The sequence below is a fragment of the Hemibagrus wyckioides genome, linkage group LG05 (genome assembly GCF_019097595.1).
Source record: "Hemibagrus wyckioides isolate EC202008001 linkage group LG05, SWU_Hwy_1.0, whole genome shotgun sequence".
Taxonomy (NCBI): domain Eukaryota; kingdom Metazoa; phylum Chordata; class Actinopteri; order Siluriformes; family Bagridae; genus Hemibagrus; species Hemibagrus wyckioides.
In genome coordinates, this window is record NC_080714.1 from 19,305,850 (window position 1) to 19,325,101 (window position 19,252).

A 19,252-nucleotide genomic window follows, 5' to 3' on the forward strand; every position below is an offset into this window, starting at 1 on the left:
AAAAGTGATGTGTGTGTGTGTGAGAGAGAGAGAGAAAGACAGAGAGAGAGAAAGAAGCCAACAGCGAGCGAGCGCGCGCGAGAAAGAAAGAAAGAAAGAAAGAAAGAAAGAAAAAGAAAGTCCATTAATAAAAAAATAAATAAAACAGGATGTATTGGGATGTATATACTTGTTTTATTTTTTTAATATTTTGAACCTTCGCATGATTTTTTTTCCAAAGAGCATGAAGTATCTCTAGTGATAGCAAGTCTGAGGGAAAAAAAAAAGAAAAGAAAACCTCCGGAGCTGAAATGTCAGATACACTATTGTGTAAAATGACTGTAAACCTTCATGTGCACGTGACGTCTTTTTGAATGCCACCCACACGTCATTAGTGAACAGATTGGTGTGTCTGGAGCAGAGCGCTAACTGCTTGGCTTTGTTTATGTGACCTAGCAGACAACAGATTGGCTGTAATGCTCCATCACTGGAGACTGAAGAACTCTGCCAACTATTCTCTCATAATCCCTAAGCTACCGGCATTACATGCTCCAAGATGGATGGTGATAGACTTTAGCTGTAGAACTGCAGGAAACATTCGCAATGGGTTGCTTTATGTGTTAGGTCATTTTATCAAAGAATAAGAGTGGAATAAGTCGTGGTATAGCACTAAAAATAGCCTTTTAAAAAGAACAAAAAATAACATCGTTAATTGAATGCTTGGTTCATTTAACATATGCAAATATTTGATTAATATTTCATTCACCTTCAGTAACTGCACTATCATGCTCACACATTCACACTTATCTTAACCTTCCACCTACTGGCATATTTGTGGTTAAGACCTGGAGCTGAGAGGGTTAAGGGCCTTGCTCAAGGGCCCAAAAGTGGCAGCTTGGCAGTGCTGGGCCTTGATCCTCCAACTTACTGGTCACTGACCCAAAGCTTTAATCATTGATCCAGCACTGCCCATAACAACCTGAGGTCTGGATTAAACCAGGGAATTGTGAGTTGCTGCACTTCCCTCTGCACCAGTGTACAACATTGTTGTAGTAACAGTATCACACGCTCAAACAATACTCAATACTACACTCTTCTATGTCTGTAGCACCACCCATATCATAACTGTTTACATGCTGTTCTTGCACATTTACTCAATTTCTGCTGTTGCTGTTTTTGCACACATTCCAAGGTTCCAACTGCTGCTATACAGGAGCGTAATACACTATATTACCAAAAGTTTTGGGATGTCTGCGGCTGCCTTTACATGCAACTTTAAAGACATCCCATTCTTAATCCGTAGGGTTTAATATGGATTTGGCCCACAATTTGCAGCCACAACAGCTTAAACTTTCTGGGAAGGCTTTCCACAAGGTTTAGGAGTGTGTTTATGGGAATTTTTGACCATTCCTCTAGAAGTGCACTGATGTTGGACGAGAAGGCCCCACTCCGTGATTTTACGTGGCCTACCACTTCGTAGCTGTTTTGCTGTTTTTCCCAATTGCTTCCACTTTGTTATAATACCACTAACAGTTGACCATGGAATATTTACTAGTGAGGAAATTTCACAAACAGACTTATTGCACAGGTGAAGTCGACCCATTCTTTCACAAATGTTTGTAGAAGCAGTCTGCATGCCTTATTTTATACACCTGTGGCCGTGGCAATTGGAACACCTCAATTTAATGATTTGGAGGGGTGTCCCAAAACCTTTGGCAATATAGTGCATGTTTACAAGAACCCTCTTTGTTTACAGTTTTCCTATTTTGCACATTGCACCGTATAACATTATTATACAGAATGTATATTGGTCTGCGCTATATTGTGTATTGTTTTGCACTTTATGTGGCTAGGACAACCTACTAATAGTCCTTAGCTCTGTGTTGTGTTATGTGGCTCTATGTTGTTTTATGTAGCACCAGGGTCCTGGAGAAATGTTGTCTCATTTCACAGTGTACTGCGCCAGCTATATACGCTTGAAATGACAATAAAAGCTTTCTGACTTGACCTGACTTGTGAGCTCAGCTCTGTTTGGAAACAAAATTGTTAAAACTATCCAATGATTGTTTGCAGTTTTGGTAGTAGCTAAGTAGCCAAGCTTCTTTTACCCATTAAGACAGTATGAGCTGGACAGGAGGACATATGCGTCCAATTTGTCACTAACACAACTAAACATAACCAATCCCAGTGAATAAAGGGAACCATTTTGTGACATTGTGTGGAAAAACATGACTCCAGGCATTCTGGAAGCTAACCATGATGGCAGGCTTTGATTTATGCGATCATTCATTTAACGCCACCTCGGTGTGATTCAGAAAGTAGGCCAACAAACTTAATCTAGTTATATATTAGTCACATGAAATGAAATCTATTAAAAAGCTGCCATGACAGTACAGATGGATTTGGCCACGGACTTCCTGGTGGAGAAAATAACGAGGAATGAGCAATCGGTGTCACTGTTAGTGTTGAGTCATCCTGCTGTTTTACATTCACACACGGTGCTACAGCTTTTCTCCTAGTACTGGGTTTCCTGTGATAACTAGAGAGTTAGTGTGCGGGGTATAGTCTAATTACTAACTGGGATAATTGGGAACAGTCATGCTGAAATGTTCTGTTATTAGTGTACGGTAAAAAATATTAAGTTTCTCATCAAACCGTGGTTTCGTTGCCTACTTCTAAACTTTATTTAAACAAGTGTCTAATTACTAGATTGAATTAAGTAGATTGAGCATGATCAATTCACCTACTGTTAAAGTAAACCAATTATGAAATCCTGCGAGACACTGAAAGTAAATAACTGTAGTATTAAATTAACACGAGTGTTCGGTAAGGCGGCTGCTGCGTAAGGCAAAAATAAATGATGGAATCACAATGGAATTTAAAAAACAAACTCGATTCAGTCACATGGAACCGATGTACACATTTGAATTAAGTAAATTCAGGGAGTTTTCTTTCCCCAGAGTACATTACATGCTGTTTTACAGATTTCCATGAGCTGCTGTGAATTATGCCGGGTTTCGAAAGTGTTTTCTCAGAGGCTCTGTGTATACTGAAAGCCTAAAACCCGTTTATAATGATGGACAGAAAGCGTCAAACTCTGAAACATGCCCTGTAATAACAAAAGAACGGAAATGGTTAAAAAAGATCGTAACATGAAGAAGCATATAAACACAAGCGCCAAGCCAGCTGGCAAAAGTAACAAGTTGTGAATCAAGCTTGTACAGAAAATGGATAAATGACCTTAGTTTGCTTCGTGTACAACAGAATGAGGTTTACCATCTGCTTTCACAAAATGTCTGCATTACTTGAATATCATTATGCTTAATGCAACTGCTTAATGGCAAATTCAGCCACAGGCCTATAATTACAGAAGCTAGAAAATAATAGGTTTTTATACCACAGCGCTGTTGAATGCTTGAATCTGATTGGTCAGAAGGTGATTAATGTTCTATAACAGCAGCTCTCACAACAATGCTGGATGCAAATCATAGGTTTATATTGTAATGTGCTGCTTATAATGCATTACTGTTTCCATAGTTACATCTAATCCACTGGAACTTCTATTGCAGACACTTACATAGCTTAAGTTTAATAGTAAGTGGATAAAATAACTTATTATTTAGGAAAACAGATTAAGATTCTTTTGAGGAGCCATTTGTTTAACATTTATTGCCAGAATCTACAGTGCCAGAGATTTGTAGGAGAGACATAGAGCTGCTCTGAAGATGGAGGACCTTGTACTTTCTCAGTAAGATGACATTTTTCCTGCTTTAGTAACCGAGAGAGAGAGAGAGAGGCTGCTGATGGAAAAATTGTTTATCTGCACTAACCAATGACAAGAACTAACTTTTAAAGGACGTTACAGAACATAAAATATAAAACTATGAACTGACAAAAAAATCTTTAATAAAAAGGAATAATAAAAAATGTAATCTTTGCCAGATTGTTATAGTATATGAGAAACAAAGCACTTCAGAAAGTGCTGTTAGAGGAAAATAATCATCTCTTCCCCATCTCTCCACCCCATCACTGATTATTTTCCTAATTTTGTCGCCTCTTCGTGTCAAACTGTGCATTCAAATCGTCCTGGAAAGGTTATTTACAAGTCATAATTACGGTGTCGGGTGCGTTCAAGTCAATTTGGTGGAAGGAAGAAACAAGTGTACCTTCTCTTTATTCACTACAAAAAATACAGCAAGGTTTATAAACTCTACTGCTATAAAATGATGGGGGGAAAAATGAGCATCAGGTGTGTGTTCTTTTTTTAATCAATTCATGAAGCCACTATAAATTATTTTTGTAATATTGCATATCGTAATTTGCTTGTATTTCAATCACCCGAACACATAATAAATGAAATCAGTTGCTGAGATGAGTAAACATTTAATTTGGACTAATTTACTGTTAACTACAGATGTTGTATCCATTGCTTTCTTCCTTTCACGCCTCCAACTCTGAAACTCCAGAAAATCCAGTTTCCCCCAGAAAATCCAGAGTTTAAATAAAAAAAAATAAAAAATTATATATATATATATATATATATATATATATATATATATATATATATTAAAAAATCGAACAAACCTGAATTGCCCTGGATTTGTGTGGTGAACTTTACATTAGAATTATTTACACTTATTTACATTCATGTGTCGCCTAACCATAAAATTAGGCTTCTCTGCTCGAGGTAATGATTCTGTTAATTATCTGGTGAGAAAGCAGCAAAAAACGTGCCACATTTCTATCATTTATTCCATTTTTTATTGACACAAGGTAAGGTACAGATGAGAAACTGTAAGAAACTGGTTGAGATATTTAAAATAACACAAACTACAATGGCAACCGATGTACTTGTTTTTCCAAAAACTCTGCTGTACATATCGCTGCACGTTCACCCATGAGGATACACTCAGTATGCAACCCGGATGCGTTTGTTCATTTTTGTGTATTCCATAGCAAACAATCTTTGTTTCCCTGAATGCATGTCATTCGAAAGGAATACGCTTTGGGCTTTGAATACTGTACACACAATGCTGCATGAAAGGACAACTCATTATTGCTAAGGTTGGCTTACTGCTGGACAAACATCAAGTTAGGGCTCTGCTGGAGAGCTTCATTCATTGATTATGGTGCTTAGCTTGAATATTAGATATAATATTTACTTCATAATGAAAGAATTTTGATGGTCATTTCAGAGCTTAGTATGGTAGCATAATATATAAAGGTAGCTGCCTTATAGCTCGGAAAAAATTATTGTTCAGGTTCAGTAGGGAGGTTCGATTCCAGGATGTATGATTATAATTAATGTTTTAAATTTATATACTGCCTTGCACTTCACTGAGGCTTTGTTCTTCTAAGCATCTGAGGTCCTTCTTCACTATTCTGGCTTCAACCATTCAGAATGTTGAAGGCTTCAATCAAACTGACTCTGTGCACTACCATCTATACGCACTTGTGTGTGCTAATGTCAGTACTCGAATAGATTTTTTTTTTTTTCGGAAAGTCTTGTTCATGTTTGTCAACAGGGTATGGGAAAAGATTTGACTTTGGCCATCTGCCATGTTAGTCAAATTGCCTCTTTCGGGGAAAGCAGTCAGTTCTTGGCCATATTTATTGACAAAACATTCCAGACTCACTAGGAATGTCTCTTCTGCGAGGCCATTTATTTAAGTAGGGGGGAAAAAAAAAAAAAAACCCCAAACTCGGACCACAACAGACGATGTACGAGCACGAACGAGCCACAAGAGAATAGGAAATCCCAGAGTGATTTGAGGAGGAGATGAAAAACGAAGTTAGAAATGAAGAAACAGAGTGCTGAGGCCAAGACAGATTATTGTGTGGTGTACTAAAAAACGATCACGAAGCTGTGAATCTTAGGAGCTCAGACTGAGAATCAATTTAAATCACACTTCATTTTCGAAAACTAAATCCAAAAGCCCTAAACGTTTTGTAACATGCGAACATGCGAGCACACACAAGTCATTATCACAGACAACCTCTGTACAGGTTGATGCTGAACCTCCTCTCATTATTCCATTATCACTACCTGAGTGTGAATGGAAACGGGGGTTTTATATGAACAGTATTTGCTTTCCATGTGCCTGATACCTCAGTTTAAAAGTAAACAGGTCCAAAGATCATAACAGTTTTGAGCGGTCTTGGTGCCTTCAGGAACCGCCCACCTCCGGCCTCACTCACCCCACACAGAGCGTAATCATTCATTCAGATCTTTTAAACCCCTCTCACATGTAATCGAGACCAATGAACGTTTCAGCCCTCTCTCAGGACAAATGCCAGCTACTCACCGGTTTTCCTGTCCTCTCTGACTGACTTCATTTCACGCTTTCTTCACAGCACTCTTCCAACAGCGGCTACTGGTACGTCATTTTAAACAATTACACCACCGAAGCGTCATCAGACCTCTGACCTCCAGAAGACGGAACCAATCATTGAACCTTTGTGTCACTGTGTCCTTCTGTGTCCGTTGGCTTTTCTCTCTGTCTGTCTCTCTGTATTGAGAGCAACAACCACTAGAGTTGCTTTACTCCTCCCCACACACCCTCCCTTGCTCTCTCTTTCAAACTAACTGGGAGGGACAACGTGGAAATAATGCCGTAAAGTCCAACACACACACAGGTGAGGGAAGGGGTGGAGCTGGGAACATGGTGTAGAATTACAGAGCAGGTGCATTCATTCTCTTCTCTGCTTCTCTTTCTTTACTTCAATAGATACAGAAAAAGAAAACATTCAACCGAACTGTGTGAAAGTTCATATTTATTGTCTTACTATTTAAAATAACATAAAACAGATGTTAGATCAACCAAAAAAAAAAAAAAAAAAAACCTTTTGGTTGTGTCTTCCCTTTAAGTCTTTAATCCTCCGATTGGGAAACAGTGGAAACCAAAACTCGGCACTTAGCAAATAAGAACATATAATCTTCTGCAAAAACAAAACAATGTAATGACACCAGAATGGATAAAATCAGAATCTGGGAACTCGTTCACTCTCTTGGATCTGGAGATCATCCCAGTATCACTGGCTATGCCGCAATTGATCTTCGCGTATCCACCTACTGACACGTTTTCTGGGAGATGCAAAGAAACTGGAAAACCTTGAGGAAACCCAGTGCGAGGCAGGTAGAACATGTGCAGACACTCCACACAAACTGTAACCCGAGCTGAAGATCAAACCGGGGACCCTGGAGCCGTGAGAAGGCCTGTTCAGCCTCATTCCTCTAGAACAGGTTCTGTAAACTGTAATATCTGTTAAATTGTTTTCTATAGGCACCTTTGAGTAGAGTTTATACCACTTGATAACTTAATTGTTTGAGTAGAAGTGTAGGATTACTGTAGATAATGATTTTTGTGTACAAGGAAGAGTTCTAACCACAGTGGAGGACCTAATGAAGGGCTCATTGAAAGCTTGTTGAATGAACTAAAGCCAGGTCGACATGACATACAATAAAGTATGCAGTAGCTTTTCTCTAAAAGAGGACTGTGAAGCATAGCCTGTGACTCTGTTATTTAGTTACTTATTTTTATTATTCAGTTACAGTGAGTCACAACCTATCATTATCATAGCTATTACATTTATTAATGAGTTCTTATAGTCAATAACATGTTTGACTGGTCCCTTAAATTAAATGGCTTTAAGCTAAACCTCAAGCATAAAATAAAAATAAAGCAAGCTGGGATTTTACACAAATCAGCCATAACATTATGACCACCTGGACTAATATTGAGTTGGTCCCCCTTTTGCGGCCAAAACAGTCTGGAGCTGTCATGGCATGGACTCCACTAGATCCCTGAAGGTGTGCTGTAGTATCTGACACCAAGATTTTAGCAGCAGATCCTTTAAGTCCTCCAAGTTGCAACGTGGGGCCTCCATGGTTTGTCCAGTACATCCCACAGATGCTCGATTGGACTGAGATTATGGGAATTCGGAGGCCAAGTCAACACCTCAAACTTGTTCTTGTGCTCATCAAACCATTCTTGAACCATCTTTGCTTTGTGGCACGGCACATTATCCTGCTGAAAGAGGCCACAGCCATCAGGGAATACAGTACAGGGTGTACATGGTCTGCAACAATGCTTAGGTAGGTGGTACGTGTCAAAGTAACATCCACATGGATGACAAGACCCAAGGTTTCCCAACAGAACATTTCCAAAAAGCATGACACTGCCTCTGCCGGCTTGGTTTCTTCCTATAGTGCATCCTGGTGCCATTTGTTCCCCTGGTAAGTGACTCACACGCACCCGGCCATCCACGTGATGTAAATGAAAACGTGATTCATCAGACCAGGCCACCTTCTTCCACTGCTCCGTGGTTCTGTTCTAATGCTCACATGCCCATTGTTTGTGCTTTCAGCAGTGCACAGGGGTCAGCATGCAGCCCCATATGCAACAAACTGTGATGCACTGTGTATTGTGACACCTTTCTATCAGAACCAGCATTAACTTCTTCAGTAATTTGAGTAACAGTAGCTCTGTTGGATTGGATCACACGGGCCAGCCTTCACTCCCCATGTGCATCAATGAGCCTTGGCTGCCCTTGACTATGTCACCAGTTCACCACTGTTCCTTCCTTGGACCACTTTTGACAGATACTGACCACTGCAGACCGGGAACACCCCACAAGAGCTGCAATTTTGGAGATGCTCTGATCCAGTCGTCTAGCCATCTCAATTTGGCCCTTGTCAAACTCACTCAAATCCTTACACTTGTCCGTTTTTTCCTGCTTCTAACACATCAACTTTGAGGACAAAATGTTCACATGCTGCCTAATATATCCCACCCACTAACAGGTGCCATGATGAAGAGATAATCAGTGTTATTCACTTCAAATGTCAGTGGTTATAATGTTATGCCTGATCGGTGTATATACTCAGGAATAAAAAGCTCCACTGCTCTAATAACTAGACAACATTTCTATTCTTACATAACATCTTTTGTATGTAAGAAAGATAACGGTACTGAGGGGGGCTGAGGCATTTATGTTAAATTACAGTTAATAAGGTTCCTGGCTGCAAGAAATCTAAAAACCTGCGGTATACAGGAAGGGTTTGTGTGAATGTCCTGTAGATTATCAGGGTTATGTGAATGGATTATGTGAATGACAGCTAAGGTGAAGGTTTATCTGTAATCTGTGTCCAATCTGTGTTCCTGCTCATCATTTATAAATCACAGTTGTTTAAAGACTGTAATGTTATTTCCAGGAGGAAAACACTGAGCAAAAATGATGTGATTTGTCATGAATATACACCATGTACATGTCTCCTTCCTTTTTCCGAGAAGCAGAGGTCTCAGAGACCACTCCGGCATGTAGAATAACGTTTCTATTGAGTGAACACTGCTACATGTAAGATAATTCATTGCAGGAAAATACCAGCATACTAAGTGGTTTCTCTATGAGCTGCCTCACTGTGCGAGTTGCCATGACTGCAAGGACTGCAGATGTGTATGAGTAAAATTTCCTTTCATTTTGCTTTCAGTTTTCTGCCACTGTATACGCTGTACAAGAACATAATAAATCAAAGCGCAGTATGAGAACCTACCATAAGACAGAGATGGCTGTGTGATTGTCAAGTTGCTGCAGTGTTCCGTCTTGATGATTGACAGCGTAATTTAGCTGAGAAACATTTAGGATTGAATGTACACATATGCACACATAAAGATACACGCCAACTGAATTGTGGGAATGGAAAAAGAAAAAAAAAAAGGGAAGGAAAGCCGTACCCATATACAGCCGAGACCGAACGTTTACATACAGCGCATGTAAACATATTCAATCTCAGTATCATACCACTCCACACGTGTTCACGTTACTATACATTTCTTTTGGCAAATAAGGTAATAAGATTTATTTAGCCTTTAATTCCCAGAATTCCAGCTGACTGTGTCTTTAAACCGTCGGGAAGATTCCAGAAATTGATGTAATGACATTTACAAGCTTCTGATTGGCCGGCTGTCGTAACTAGGAGTTAACTGGAAGTGGCTGTAAAAGAGGCTTAAGGTTTTGAAGCAGTGCCTTATTGCTCTATACACCATTTGAAAATCCAGACAACTCAGCCAAGGGTGAGTTTGACCTTTAGAAGTCTTGATTCCTCCTTAGAAACATACTGAATGTACCATTGTTCAAACAATTACATGCAAATGTAAAAATCTTCAGACTACACAGTCTCTGCTTCTTTTAGGAAAACACAAAAACTCAAAGGATGAATAAACTTTGGTTCAAAAGGTTGCACTGAACCCCAGAACAGCAACTAGTTAAAGAGTTGTAGTCTAGTAGTTGACCAGTTGAAGGGATTCGAGGCATCAGGAACCAAATAAGATATATCCATTATTAAGACAGTCCCATATCACCATGAACTGAAAAGCTGTTTTGCAAGGAAGAAGCCTCTAAGAATGAAATAAAAAGCCAGGCTGAATATTGCAGATGATTCTCCAGAATTTTGGAGGACTGTTCTTTGGTCATGTGAAACAAAAATGTAACTGTTGGCTATAATGAGCACTGTGCATAGAGGAAATAGTGTGAGGCTTTTAAACTGAAGAACTCTATCCCAACTGTGAAGCAAGGGGGTGGTGGCATCATGCTGTGAGGCTGTTTTGCTGATGAATGCACTTTAGCACACTTCGGAAAACAGCATTATTTTAGAAATGCCATTATGAGAAAGGGGGGCTATCCAGAAATACTAGAAACTAAACTAAACTACCAGAAACTAAACTTCACGACATCAGACAGAAAGTTAAAACTTGGTTGCAACTCGGTTAACCAGCAGAACAAACTCAGAAGCAAATTCCAATGTTGGTGTGGGATAATGGATCCCTAAGCCCCAAGCATATCCCTATAAGCCCCAAGCATATCAACAAAAATGTAACAAAATGGCTTAAAGAAAACAAACTATCCCAAAAGTATTGAGGTGACCATCACAAAGCCATGACCTGAAAATCTGTGGGCTGAACTTTAAAAGCATATCGGAGATGAAGAGAAAGACAAACCTGAATGAGTCAGACCAGCTCTGTCAGAAATGTTAGTAATGTATTGTGAGAAACTTGTGGAAGGTTGCCTCATGGGTTTGATTCAAATTCAAGCAATTAAAAGGCAAACAAATATGGGAAAGTACACTTTATATTGCCAAAAGTTTTGGAATGCATGCCTTTCCATGCACACGAATGTAATATGGAGTTTGCCCGCCCGTTTTGCAGCTATTAAAGCTTCAAATCGTCTAGGAAGGCTTTCCACAAGGTTTAGGAGTGTGTTTATGGGAATCTTTGACCATTCCTCTAGAAGCACATTTATGAGGTCAGGCAGTGATGTTGGACGAGAAGGCCTGGCTTGTAGTCTCCGCTCTAATTCATCCCAAAGGTGTTCTATCGGGTTGAGGTCAGGACTCTGTGTATGCCAGTCGAGTTCCTCCACACCAAACTCGCTCATCCATGTCTTTATGGACCTTGCTTTGTGCACTGGTGTGCAGTCATGTTGGAACAGGAAGGGGTCATCCCCAAACTGTTTCCACAAAGTTTGACGTATGAAATTGTCCAAAATGTCCTGGTATGCTGAAGCATTAAGAGTTCCTTTCACTGGAACTAAGGGGCCAAGCCCAACCCCTGAATTCAATGATTTAGAGGGGCGTCCCAAAACTTTTGGCAATACAGTGTACATATAAAATTTAGACCCACTGATAACCTTATACAGTAAATACAAGCGCTTTGCTACTTGTCACCGCAGGAAATGGATGATAACATGAAATGTGTGGAGTGAGTGTGTATATCTTTAGCCTAGCTGCATGTAATCTTCTGGCCTTAACTGTACTTTAGTGCTGTCGTTCCTTAGTTGTTCAGTAACTACATAGCAAATAAACGCCACGGTGAGTACCACAGGAGGTGGGGAAAAGGTTCTTGCTGTTGTAGACGAAAAAAGCAATACAGCTCCATACGGTTTTCTGCCCCATGTGATGTGAATATGTACACTTCAGAAATATTGCTACTATTATAAAGACACCCTGCTGGGCTAAAGAGGTCATAGGGGATGATGGAATGAAAAAATACAGCAATTTACCAGCCAGTGTGAACAAATATATTTAGCAAAAGGCATTTTTTTCCAAAGGGTATTACAGGTGGAACAGAAATGAATGTACTAATGTGTTAATGTTTTGGACATTGCATTGTCCTGGCTCAGTTCTTAGTGAGATTTTACTTCTTGGATGTTCAATAACCTGGTAAGTAAAAGTACAAGCCAGTCGTTAAAGAGGAGGCAGAATTAATGAGGATACGAAAAATTGCTGTGGGCTCTCAGCCATTTATTTCAACTGTTATGCCATTATAGTGATGTGTTAAAAAAATAGCCTTATAAATATAATGAGTGAACAAGACATCTGAAGCATTGTTATATAAAATTATGAATTGAAATTATGTTCCAACAGAGAAACAATGAACTCTATTAGAGAACTCTACCTAAATTTGGGACTTTTTCAATGACTTAGTGACACAAATCTTAAAAACATCAGCTCTGCTTCCCTCTAAATCTCTAATACAGCAGCAACAATATTGGTACCAGATTTATACACATACATATATATATATATATAAACGCTCATATATCCCACCTTGCAGTGCTAAATACACTCAAGTCCAAAGAAAAAATCGAATGATTAAATTCAGCCTCATATTTCTCTGATGCTCTCTGTTGTAATTTTCCTCTTCGTAATAATTTTTCATTGCTGAAGTACTGCATGCTCACGTAGCCTCAGTAAGTAGCTGAGCAGGTTAGCAAAAAAAAAAACATATTTATACTTATACAGAGTGAATAAATGACTGTGCATATTGGGTGGTATCTCAGTAGTTAAGGCGTGGGTCTACTGATCAGAAGGTTGTGAGTTCATATCCCAGCACCCCCAAGCTGCCATTTCTGGGCCCTTAAGCAAGGCCCTTAACCGTCAACTGCTCAGCTGTATAATTGAGAGAAATGGAAGTCGCTCTGGATGAGGATGTCTGCCAAATGCTGTACATGGAGATAGCGGACACTCGTCGTATAACCATTTGATGAAGTTGGGGGTTTGCAAATTTTAATATTCTGTCCACACTTCAGAAATCCCATGGCATGACAAAAAACACTGGCTATAACTGTTGGGTTTTTATTCATTTATTCACATTTATGTAACTCCAGCGAAACTAAGGGGTTAAACTCCTTAGATTCCAATCTGTGTCCTCCCCATTGAGCTGAGTTTAAGGGGTTTTCTGAGTGGAAATGATAGAATGTTAAGTGGAAACCTGAGTGCAATAGACCTCATAAAGAAAAAAAAATGCAAGGTTACAAGACAAAAGACTCGAACACTTTGCGACTAAATATGTCTACCCGACTGCAAAGTTTGCGTCAGCAGGACACACGTTCTGCACAACAGGCTTTGGAAAGGCAGAAACAGTATTCAGCGTGCTTATTGTTATAAGTTTTCAGGGTGCTGGCTAGTTTTTAAACCTGAATTCCTTTGCTTTTGTTTTTCTGAAATTACACAAGAGAGCAAAGTAAATGTGCCAAATAGCTGTATTAGCTTTTTTGTAATAGCTTGAATTGGTTATAATTTTTTTTATTCAATCAGCATTTATTCAATCACCTTCTGAATATAGTTTTAAGCGGCTAAGCCTAAGAAAACAAAGTTTCTGTTATTAAATTGTTGTGTATGTGTGAGATATTCCAACATCAGCGTCCAGGTTCTGTATTATCCTTCTTATTATCCGTTTCTTTTCTTCGTATCAACAAAGCCAAAACACCGTAGCTTATCAGAAAACACAGTAACAATTTTGCTGAATTTGCTTTGGGTTTGTTTTTTGCAGCCATGCTTTTGATTCTGCTGGAGTGCATTTGGTTCATCACTGAAGCTTTTGGATCATCTCAGTTGTATTATCACCCCCTGTAGCCCCCCCCCCCCGCATATCTGCTCTACACTGACTCTGTTATTTATTGTTTACGTTATAGATAGATAGATCAGGCATAACATTATAACTACCTGCCTAATATTGTGTTGGTCGCTGTTTTGCTGCGAAAACAGCCCTGACCCGTCATGAACGGTGTATTGACACCTTTCTATCAGAACCAGAATTAACTTATTCAGCAATTTGAGCAACAGTAGCTCATCTGTTAGAGATGGATCACACTGGCCAGCCTTCTCTCCACACGTGCATCAATGCGCCTTGGCCAGCCATGACCCTGTCGCCGGTTCATCACTGTTCCTTCTTTGCACCACTTTTGACAGATACTGACCACTGCAGACCGGGAACACCCCACAAGAGCTGCAGTTTTGGAGATGCTCTGATCCAGTCGTCTAGCCATCACAATTTGACCCTTGTCAAACTCGCTCAAATCTTTTTTTTCTCAAATCCTTTTCAAATTTTTCCTGCTTCTAACACATCAACTTTGAGGACAAAATGTTCACTTGCTGCCTAATATATCCCACCCACTAACAGGTGCCTTGATGAGGAGATAATCAGTGTAATTCACTTCACCTCTCACTGCTCATAATGTTATGCCTGATCGGTGTAGATGGATAGATAGATAGATAGATAGATAGATAGATAGATAGATAGATAGATAGATAGATAGATAGATAGATATTGTAGCTGTAAAACAGTAGATTCTTCCGTTCTGAAAACATTTTCAACTGTATTTTCACTGATACATTTAAACCTAATACATTTATGATGAGCTCAAGTACCAAACTACAACAAATCTAGCGCTACTGAATCGTCGAGGATTTCACCTTTTAGGAAACCCACAAATTACATTTCTTCCATTTTCCATCACCATGGAGAGAACATGATTCACACACTAATCGCCACGATAGTTCAGCTGTCGCATTACAGCAATTTCTTTAGTGTGTTAGAGACACCCATAACAAATCTTCAATTACTACTGAGTAATTGCTTCCTGCTTTATATACGTAATCTGGATATTCCTGCTCGAATCTGATGCACAGGCTCATTAGAACCTCTGTGCTACTGCTCAATCCTTTAAATGTGTTCATGTCTACACAAATTAAAAGACCAAACCCTGAGTGAGCTACAAATAGTACACAAATCCCTGGGTTTTTTTTTTTTTTTGCAGTATTGTTACCTTTATCCAGTGTTGTATCGTGGGTGCTGAGGTTTGCCAAGTTGCTGACCTCAGTGCCTCTCTGTCTGACAGCGTCTGAAAGAGAGAGAGAGCGAGAGAGAGAGAGAGAGGGGCACAATGTTACTACATGAAGACAAATCCTGAAAAACAATAATTACTGCAGCACAGAATGAGTTCAGTGCAGCTATGGGGAAGAAGCAAAGAAGCCATTTCTTTATCAGCTGCCAGTTTGACTACAAAACCCCTCAGAGGATGATGTGAGAGTCTGCTGGATGATAGAGTGAAATGATAGCAGTCACAGCACACTGACTGATCAATGACCCACCAGCACACACACTCACTTATGAACACATTGAAGCCTCTTGGATGAGTGGCAATCACGACTTCAAGATACCGGTACACCAATAGCTTACAATAGCTTACATGGCCATATATCTTTACTGACAACCAAGCTGCCGTGTGGTTTTTTTCCCCCCGTTTTTCTTTTGAACAACACAGTAGGAAGACAATTTGGCGTAAATCCAGGGTGAGAGCTTAGCTTAGAGCTGTTCTAAGAGGATGCGTTTTGAAGAAAGGGAAAAAAAAAAGAAAATCACAGAATGATGTCACATCTGTAGCATATCTTGTGCCTCCAGTCAGAACAGCACCCACACAGCAACTATATTACAGCTCCACCAAGTCACAGACACGTCTCATAACGTAATTAGCTGGGCACGAGAACATTCTACCTGTACCCACAAACACGCATGTATGATCTGATCTAATTTCATCCATTCGTTTATCGAAAGCTTATCTTCCCTTTCTGGTTACTGTGGTCTTTACATCTCACTTTTCTTCTGCATGCTCATTTACTGCTATTTTTAACTTTACACAATTTGCAATGTTCATCTTCACTGCAGAATGCTCCTCTTATAATACTCCTCTTAAAGACCTGTATACTGTGTGCTGTATCGATTCCATTATAGTGTCTGCTGCATCTACAGTATTGTACAGCACTGCACTTATGTAGTCACGCTTGCTCTAATATTGTTGTGTGTTGCACCATGGTCATGGAGCAACATACACGGTCCACCAAAACTACTGATTTACTGGTTAATAAAAGCCAGCAGATTAGAAGGAATAATCATTAGACACAATATTGAAAAGGTTCCATTTAAACAATTAGGCAAACTATTTTTCCTTCTCTCTATAAGTAATGATATTGTGTCTAAAAAAAATTATATTTTTTTCAAAGGTATTGCTGCCCAGGTTGCCTTTGCCAGGAGGTTAAGACAGCTTTTTACAGGATAATGAGCAAAACATTTAAATCAACACAGAAATGCTTAATGATACATGAACAGGTATCACAAAAACCATCACCCAACATACATCCTTAGGGGTGCACATAATTTTGAAACCTGTGATTTATTACAGAACAAAAATTGCACATACTTAAATAAAACAGCATGCTTGAGCTACACTATATGACATGACCATCACACCCATTTGTAGGCCTTCTCCAAAAAGTTGAATCAGTTGAAATTTTATAGAATTTGCTTTAGCATTAATGTTTGCTAAGTTCCAGCATGACAATGCACCTGTGCACAAAGCGAGGTTGATAAAGACATGGTTTGACGAGGCTGCCGTTGAAGAACTCGAGTATCATGCACGGTTTTGATCTCAACCAAATCATCTGAGATGAACTGGAACGCCGACTGCACCCCAGACCTCCTCATTCAACATCATTACCTGACCTCACTAATGTCCTTGTGGCTGAATGAGCACAAATATCAATAGCCACGCTCCAAAATCTAGTAGAATCTACTCCTTTCCAAAACCTGTTATAAGTGGGTCTAAATCACACAGGTATGGGTGTGATGCTGTCAAGAGTTATTGGGACAGCTCCTTGCCAAACCCCTAGGGTGTCCTGGCAAGTGGTTTATTCCTATGTGGGTGGTGCCACGCCCTTTCCTAATGTGTGTTCCCACTTTCTCACCCGTCCCTTGTTTTCCCTTGATATGCTGCTCTATATATGTTTGTTCTGCTGTCTTGGTTGGTGTCAGTCATTATGCTTATGTGTCGACGTCACAGTGTGTGTGTGTGTGTGTGTGTTATTGCCGTGTTATCTAGGTTTTTATGTTATAGTCATGCTTTGTTGAGACTATTTTCCACGTCATAGTTATGGCTTATTTCTGTTACGTTCAATGTTTTTGTTAAATAAAAGCAGTGCACGTACTGGATCCCTGCGTTTGGCTCTGATCTGCTACTGCGGGCGATCGAGCTTATGGCGGAGATCCAGGTTTGATCCCCGCCATCAGCGTCCCGTTCGTTACAGATGCTCAAGTCTACACGACTAGCAGTCACTGTCAGTTATCGCTGTCAAATGTCATTCACCGTTATTTAGCTTGTTTGTTTAACAGAACCAATCAGGCTGAGTGTTTCCTGTCTGATAGACGACTCTCGGATTAACAACGACGCACCGGCCTGGCTGATAAAATACGGCTAACGTTTCCGCACCTCCTGAATAAGACATGGCTTGTTTTGGTGCAGCAGGTGGTATTGTTGATGCCTCATAGTGTCAGAGCTAATGTTAAGCTCTGGTTACTGCATGTTTGTGCAATACATCAAGTGCATCCACATGGGATTCCTTCAGGTATTCCAGTTTCATCTGACCTCCAAAAAATATGCCAGTAAGCAGAGTAGACACTCTAAAATGTCTGTAGGTGTTATGGGCTTCTCATTAAGCAACCTCATTAAGGCCAGATTATAAAGTAGTATAAAGTGTCCAGGGTGAAGTAGTTACTGGAGAATTAATAAATGAATGAATAAATGGCTCAAAAGAGGCTTAAAATGGTGAATACAAATACGAAAACTGATTCATAACTGATCTACACAAAACTTTTGAGCAATGGATGCGCTAGACGCCAAAACAATCAGTCTTTTCTTTAAAAATGTTGATCCAGTCTCATGACAGAAAAAAAAATACCCCGTTCATTGATCTCTAGTTTCACAGGAAATGAACGGCATCCATCTCACTCAAATCAAAAGCCACGTCAGTGGTATGGCTGGATCTGGGGTTTAAAATTTGACAATAAACAATGCTTTTTTCCCCCTCATTTGTAATAGACTTAATCCATCTATTGAGACATGTCTCTCACAAACAGCCAGCAGTACATCAAAACCTAGTTTAAGCCAACCAGTCAACAACATTTAACCCTGAATTATTCCAGACAGAAGCTGAATCTGTTCAACAACCTCACACTGCATAGACGACGGGTGAGAAAAACATGCAGTAACCCCGTTTCATGCACGTGGTCATATGAAATTGCAGCAGGCAGTCAGCGTGTTTGAAAACCCATTCCAGATAATATTATAGAACAGTGCAGAAATATAAAAAGACAGAAATAATGGGAGAGAAAAAAAACTGGAAAATACAATGAAATACAATTCAGTGTCAGTATATAAGCGTATGTATTTTTATAACAAGCAGCTTTATTACTGCCATGCTATATTTTACGTCTGAAGTAACCCTAGACAACTTTCTTTTTTTGGGGGGGGGGGGGGGGCCTAAACATTGATACTACACATCATTTTCTGTATGCATTAACAAATCAATCAACAAAGAGTCAAACACATGACAACACACACACTCACACACACACACAACAACAACCAGCCTACCTGAAGTGCTGACAGTAAAAAGTCGGAGAGGATCACAGGTTCCTGTACGAAAACACTGATGCATTGCTGTGTGGCTTAATGCCCAGACATTAACGGATTACAACCTGACATTACACGCACTTGCGCTCAACACACGTCAAGAATTAGGCATGCCGCAGCCAAACCCACTCTACTGCTCCCAAGTACAGGTGTCTATAAAAAGCTGTGCTAATTTCAAATGCATGAAACAGATACCAGCATTACCGCACTACCTCTCTCTCTCTCTCCCTCCCTCTCTCTCTCTCACACACACACACACACACACACACACACTCAAATACACACAGCTAGGCTACTCAGACAAACAGACGATTTGGCATCACACGGTCCCTTTAGGTAAAAATACAAGAAGTCATTCATAAATGCAAATGACGCCATCAGAAAAGATCACAGAATAGTTTATTCAGAACACCCTGCTTTCAAATCAACACATTCACAACCGTGTCCAGGTATAATCGGTGCCTTGATG

General features: G+C 39.8%; 1 protein-coding gene across 4 annotated transcripts in view; it reads right to left on the reverse strand.

Moving 5' to 3' along the window:
• The window catches only part of kazna (kazrin, periplakin interacting protein a), a 53,648-nt gene that overhangs the window by 24,214 nt on the left and 10,182 nt on the right, over positions 1 to 19,252 (reverse strand). For 3 of the 4 annotated variants that reach the window (XM_058389539.1, XM_058389538.1, XM_058389541.1), the window contains exon 2: positions 15,085 to 15,159. In XM_058389539.1, the coding sequence (XP_058245522.1) occupies positions 15,085 to 15,159 (75 nt within the window). Of the gene's footprint in view, positions 1 to 6,284; positions 6,493 to 15,084; positions 15,160 to 19,252 lie in introns of those variants that run through there. The other variant, XM_058389540.1, reaches the window with a different exon arrangement.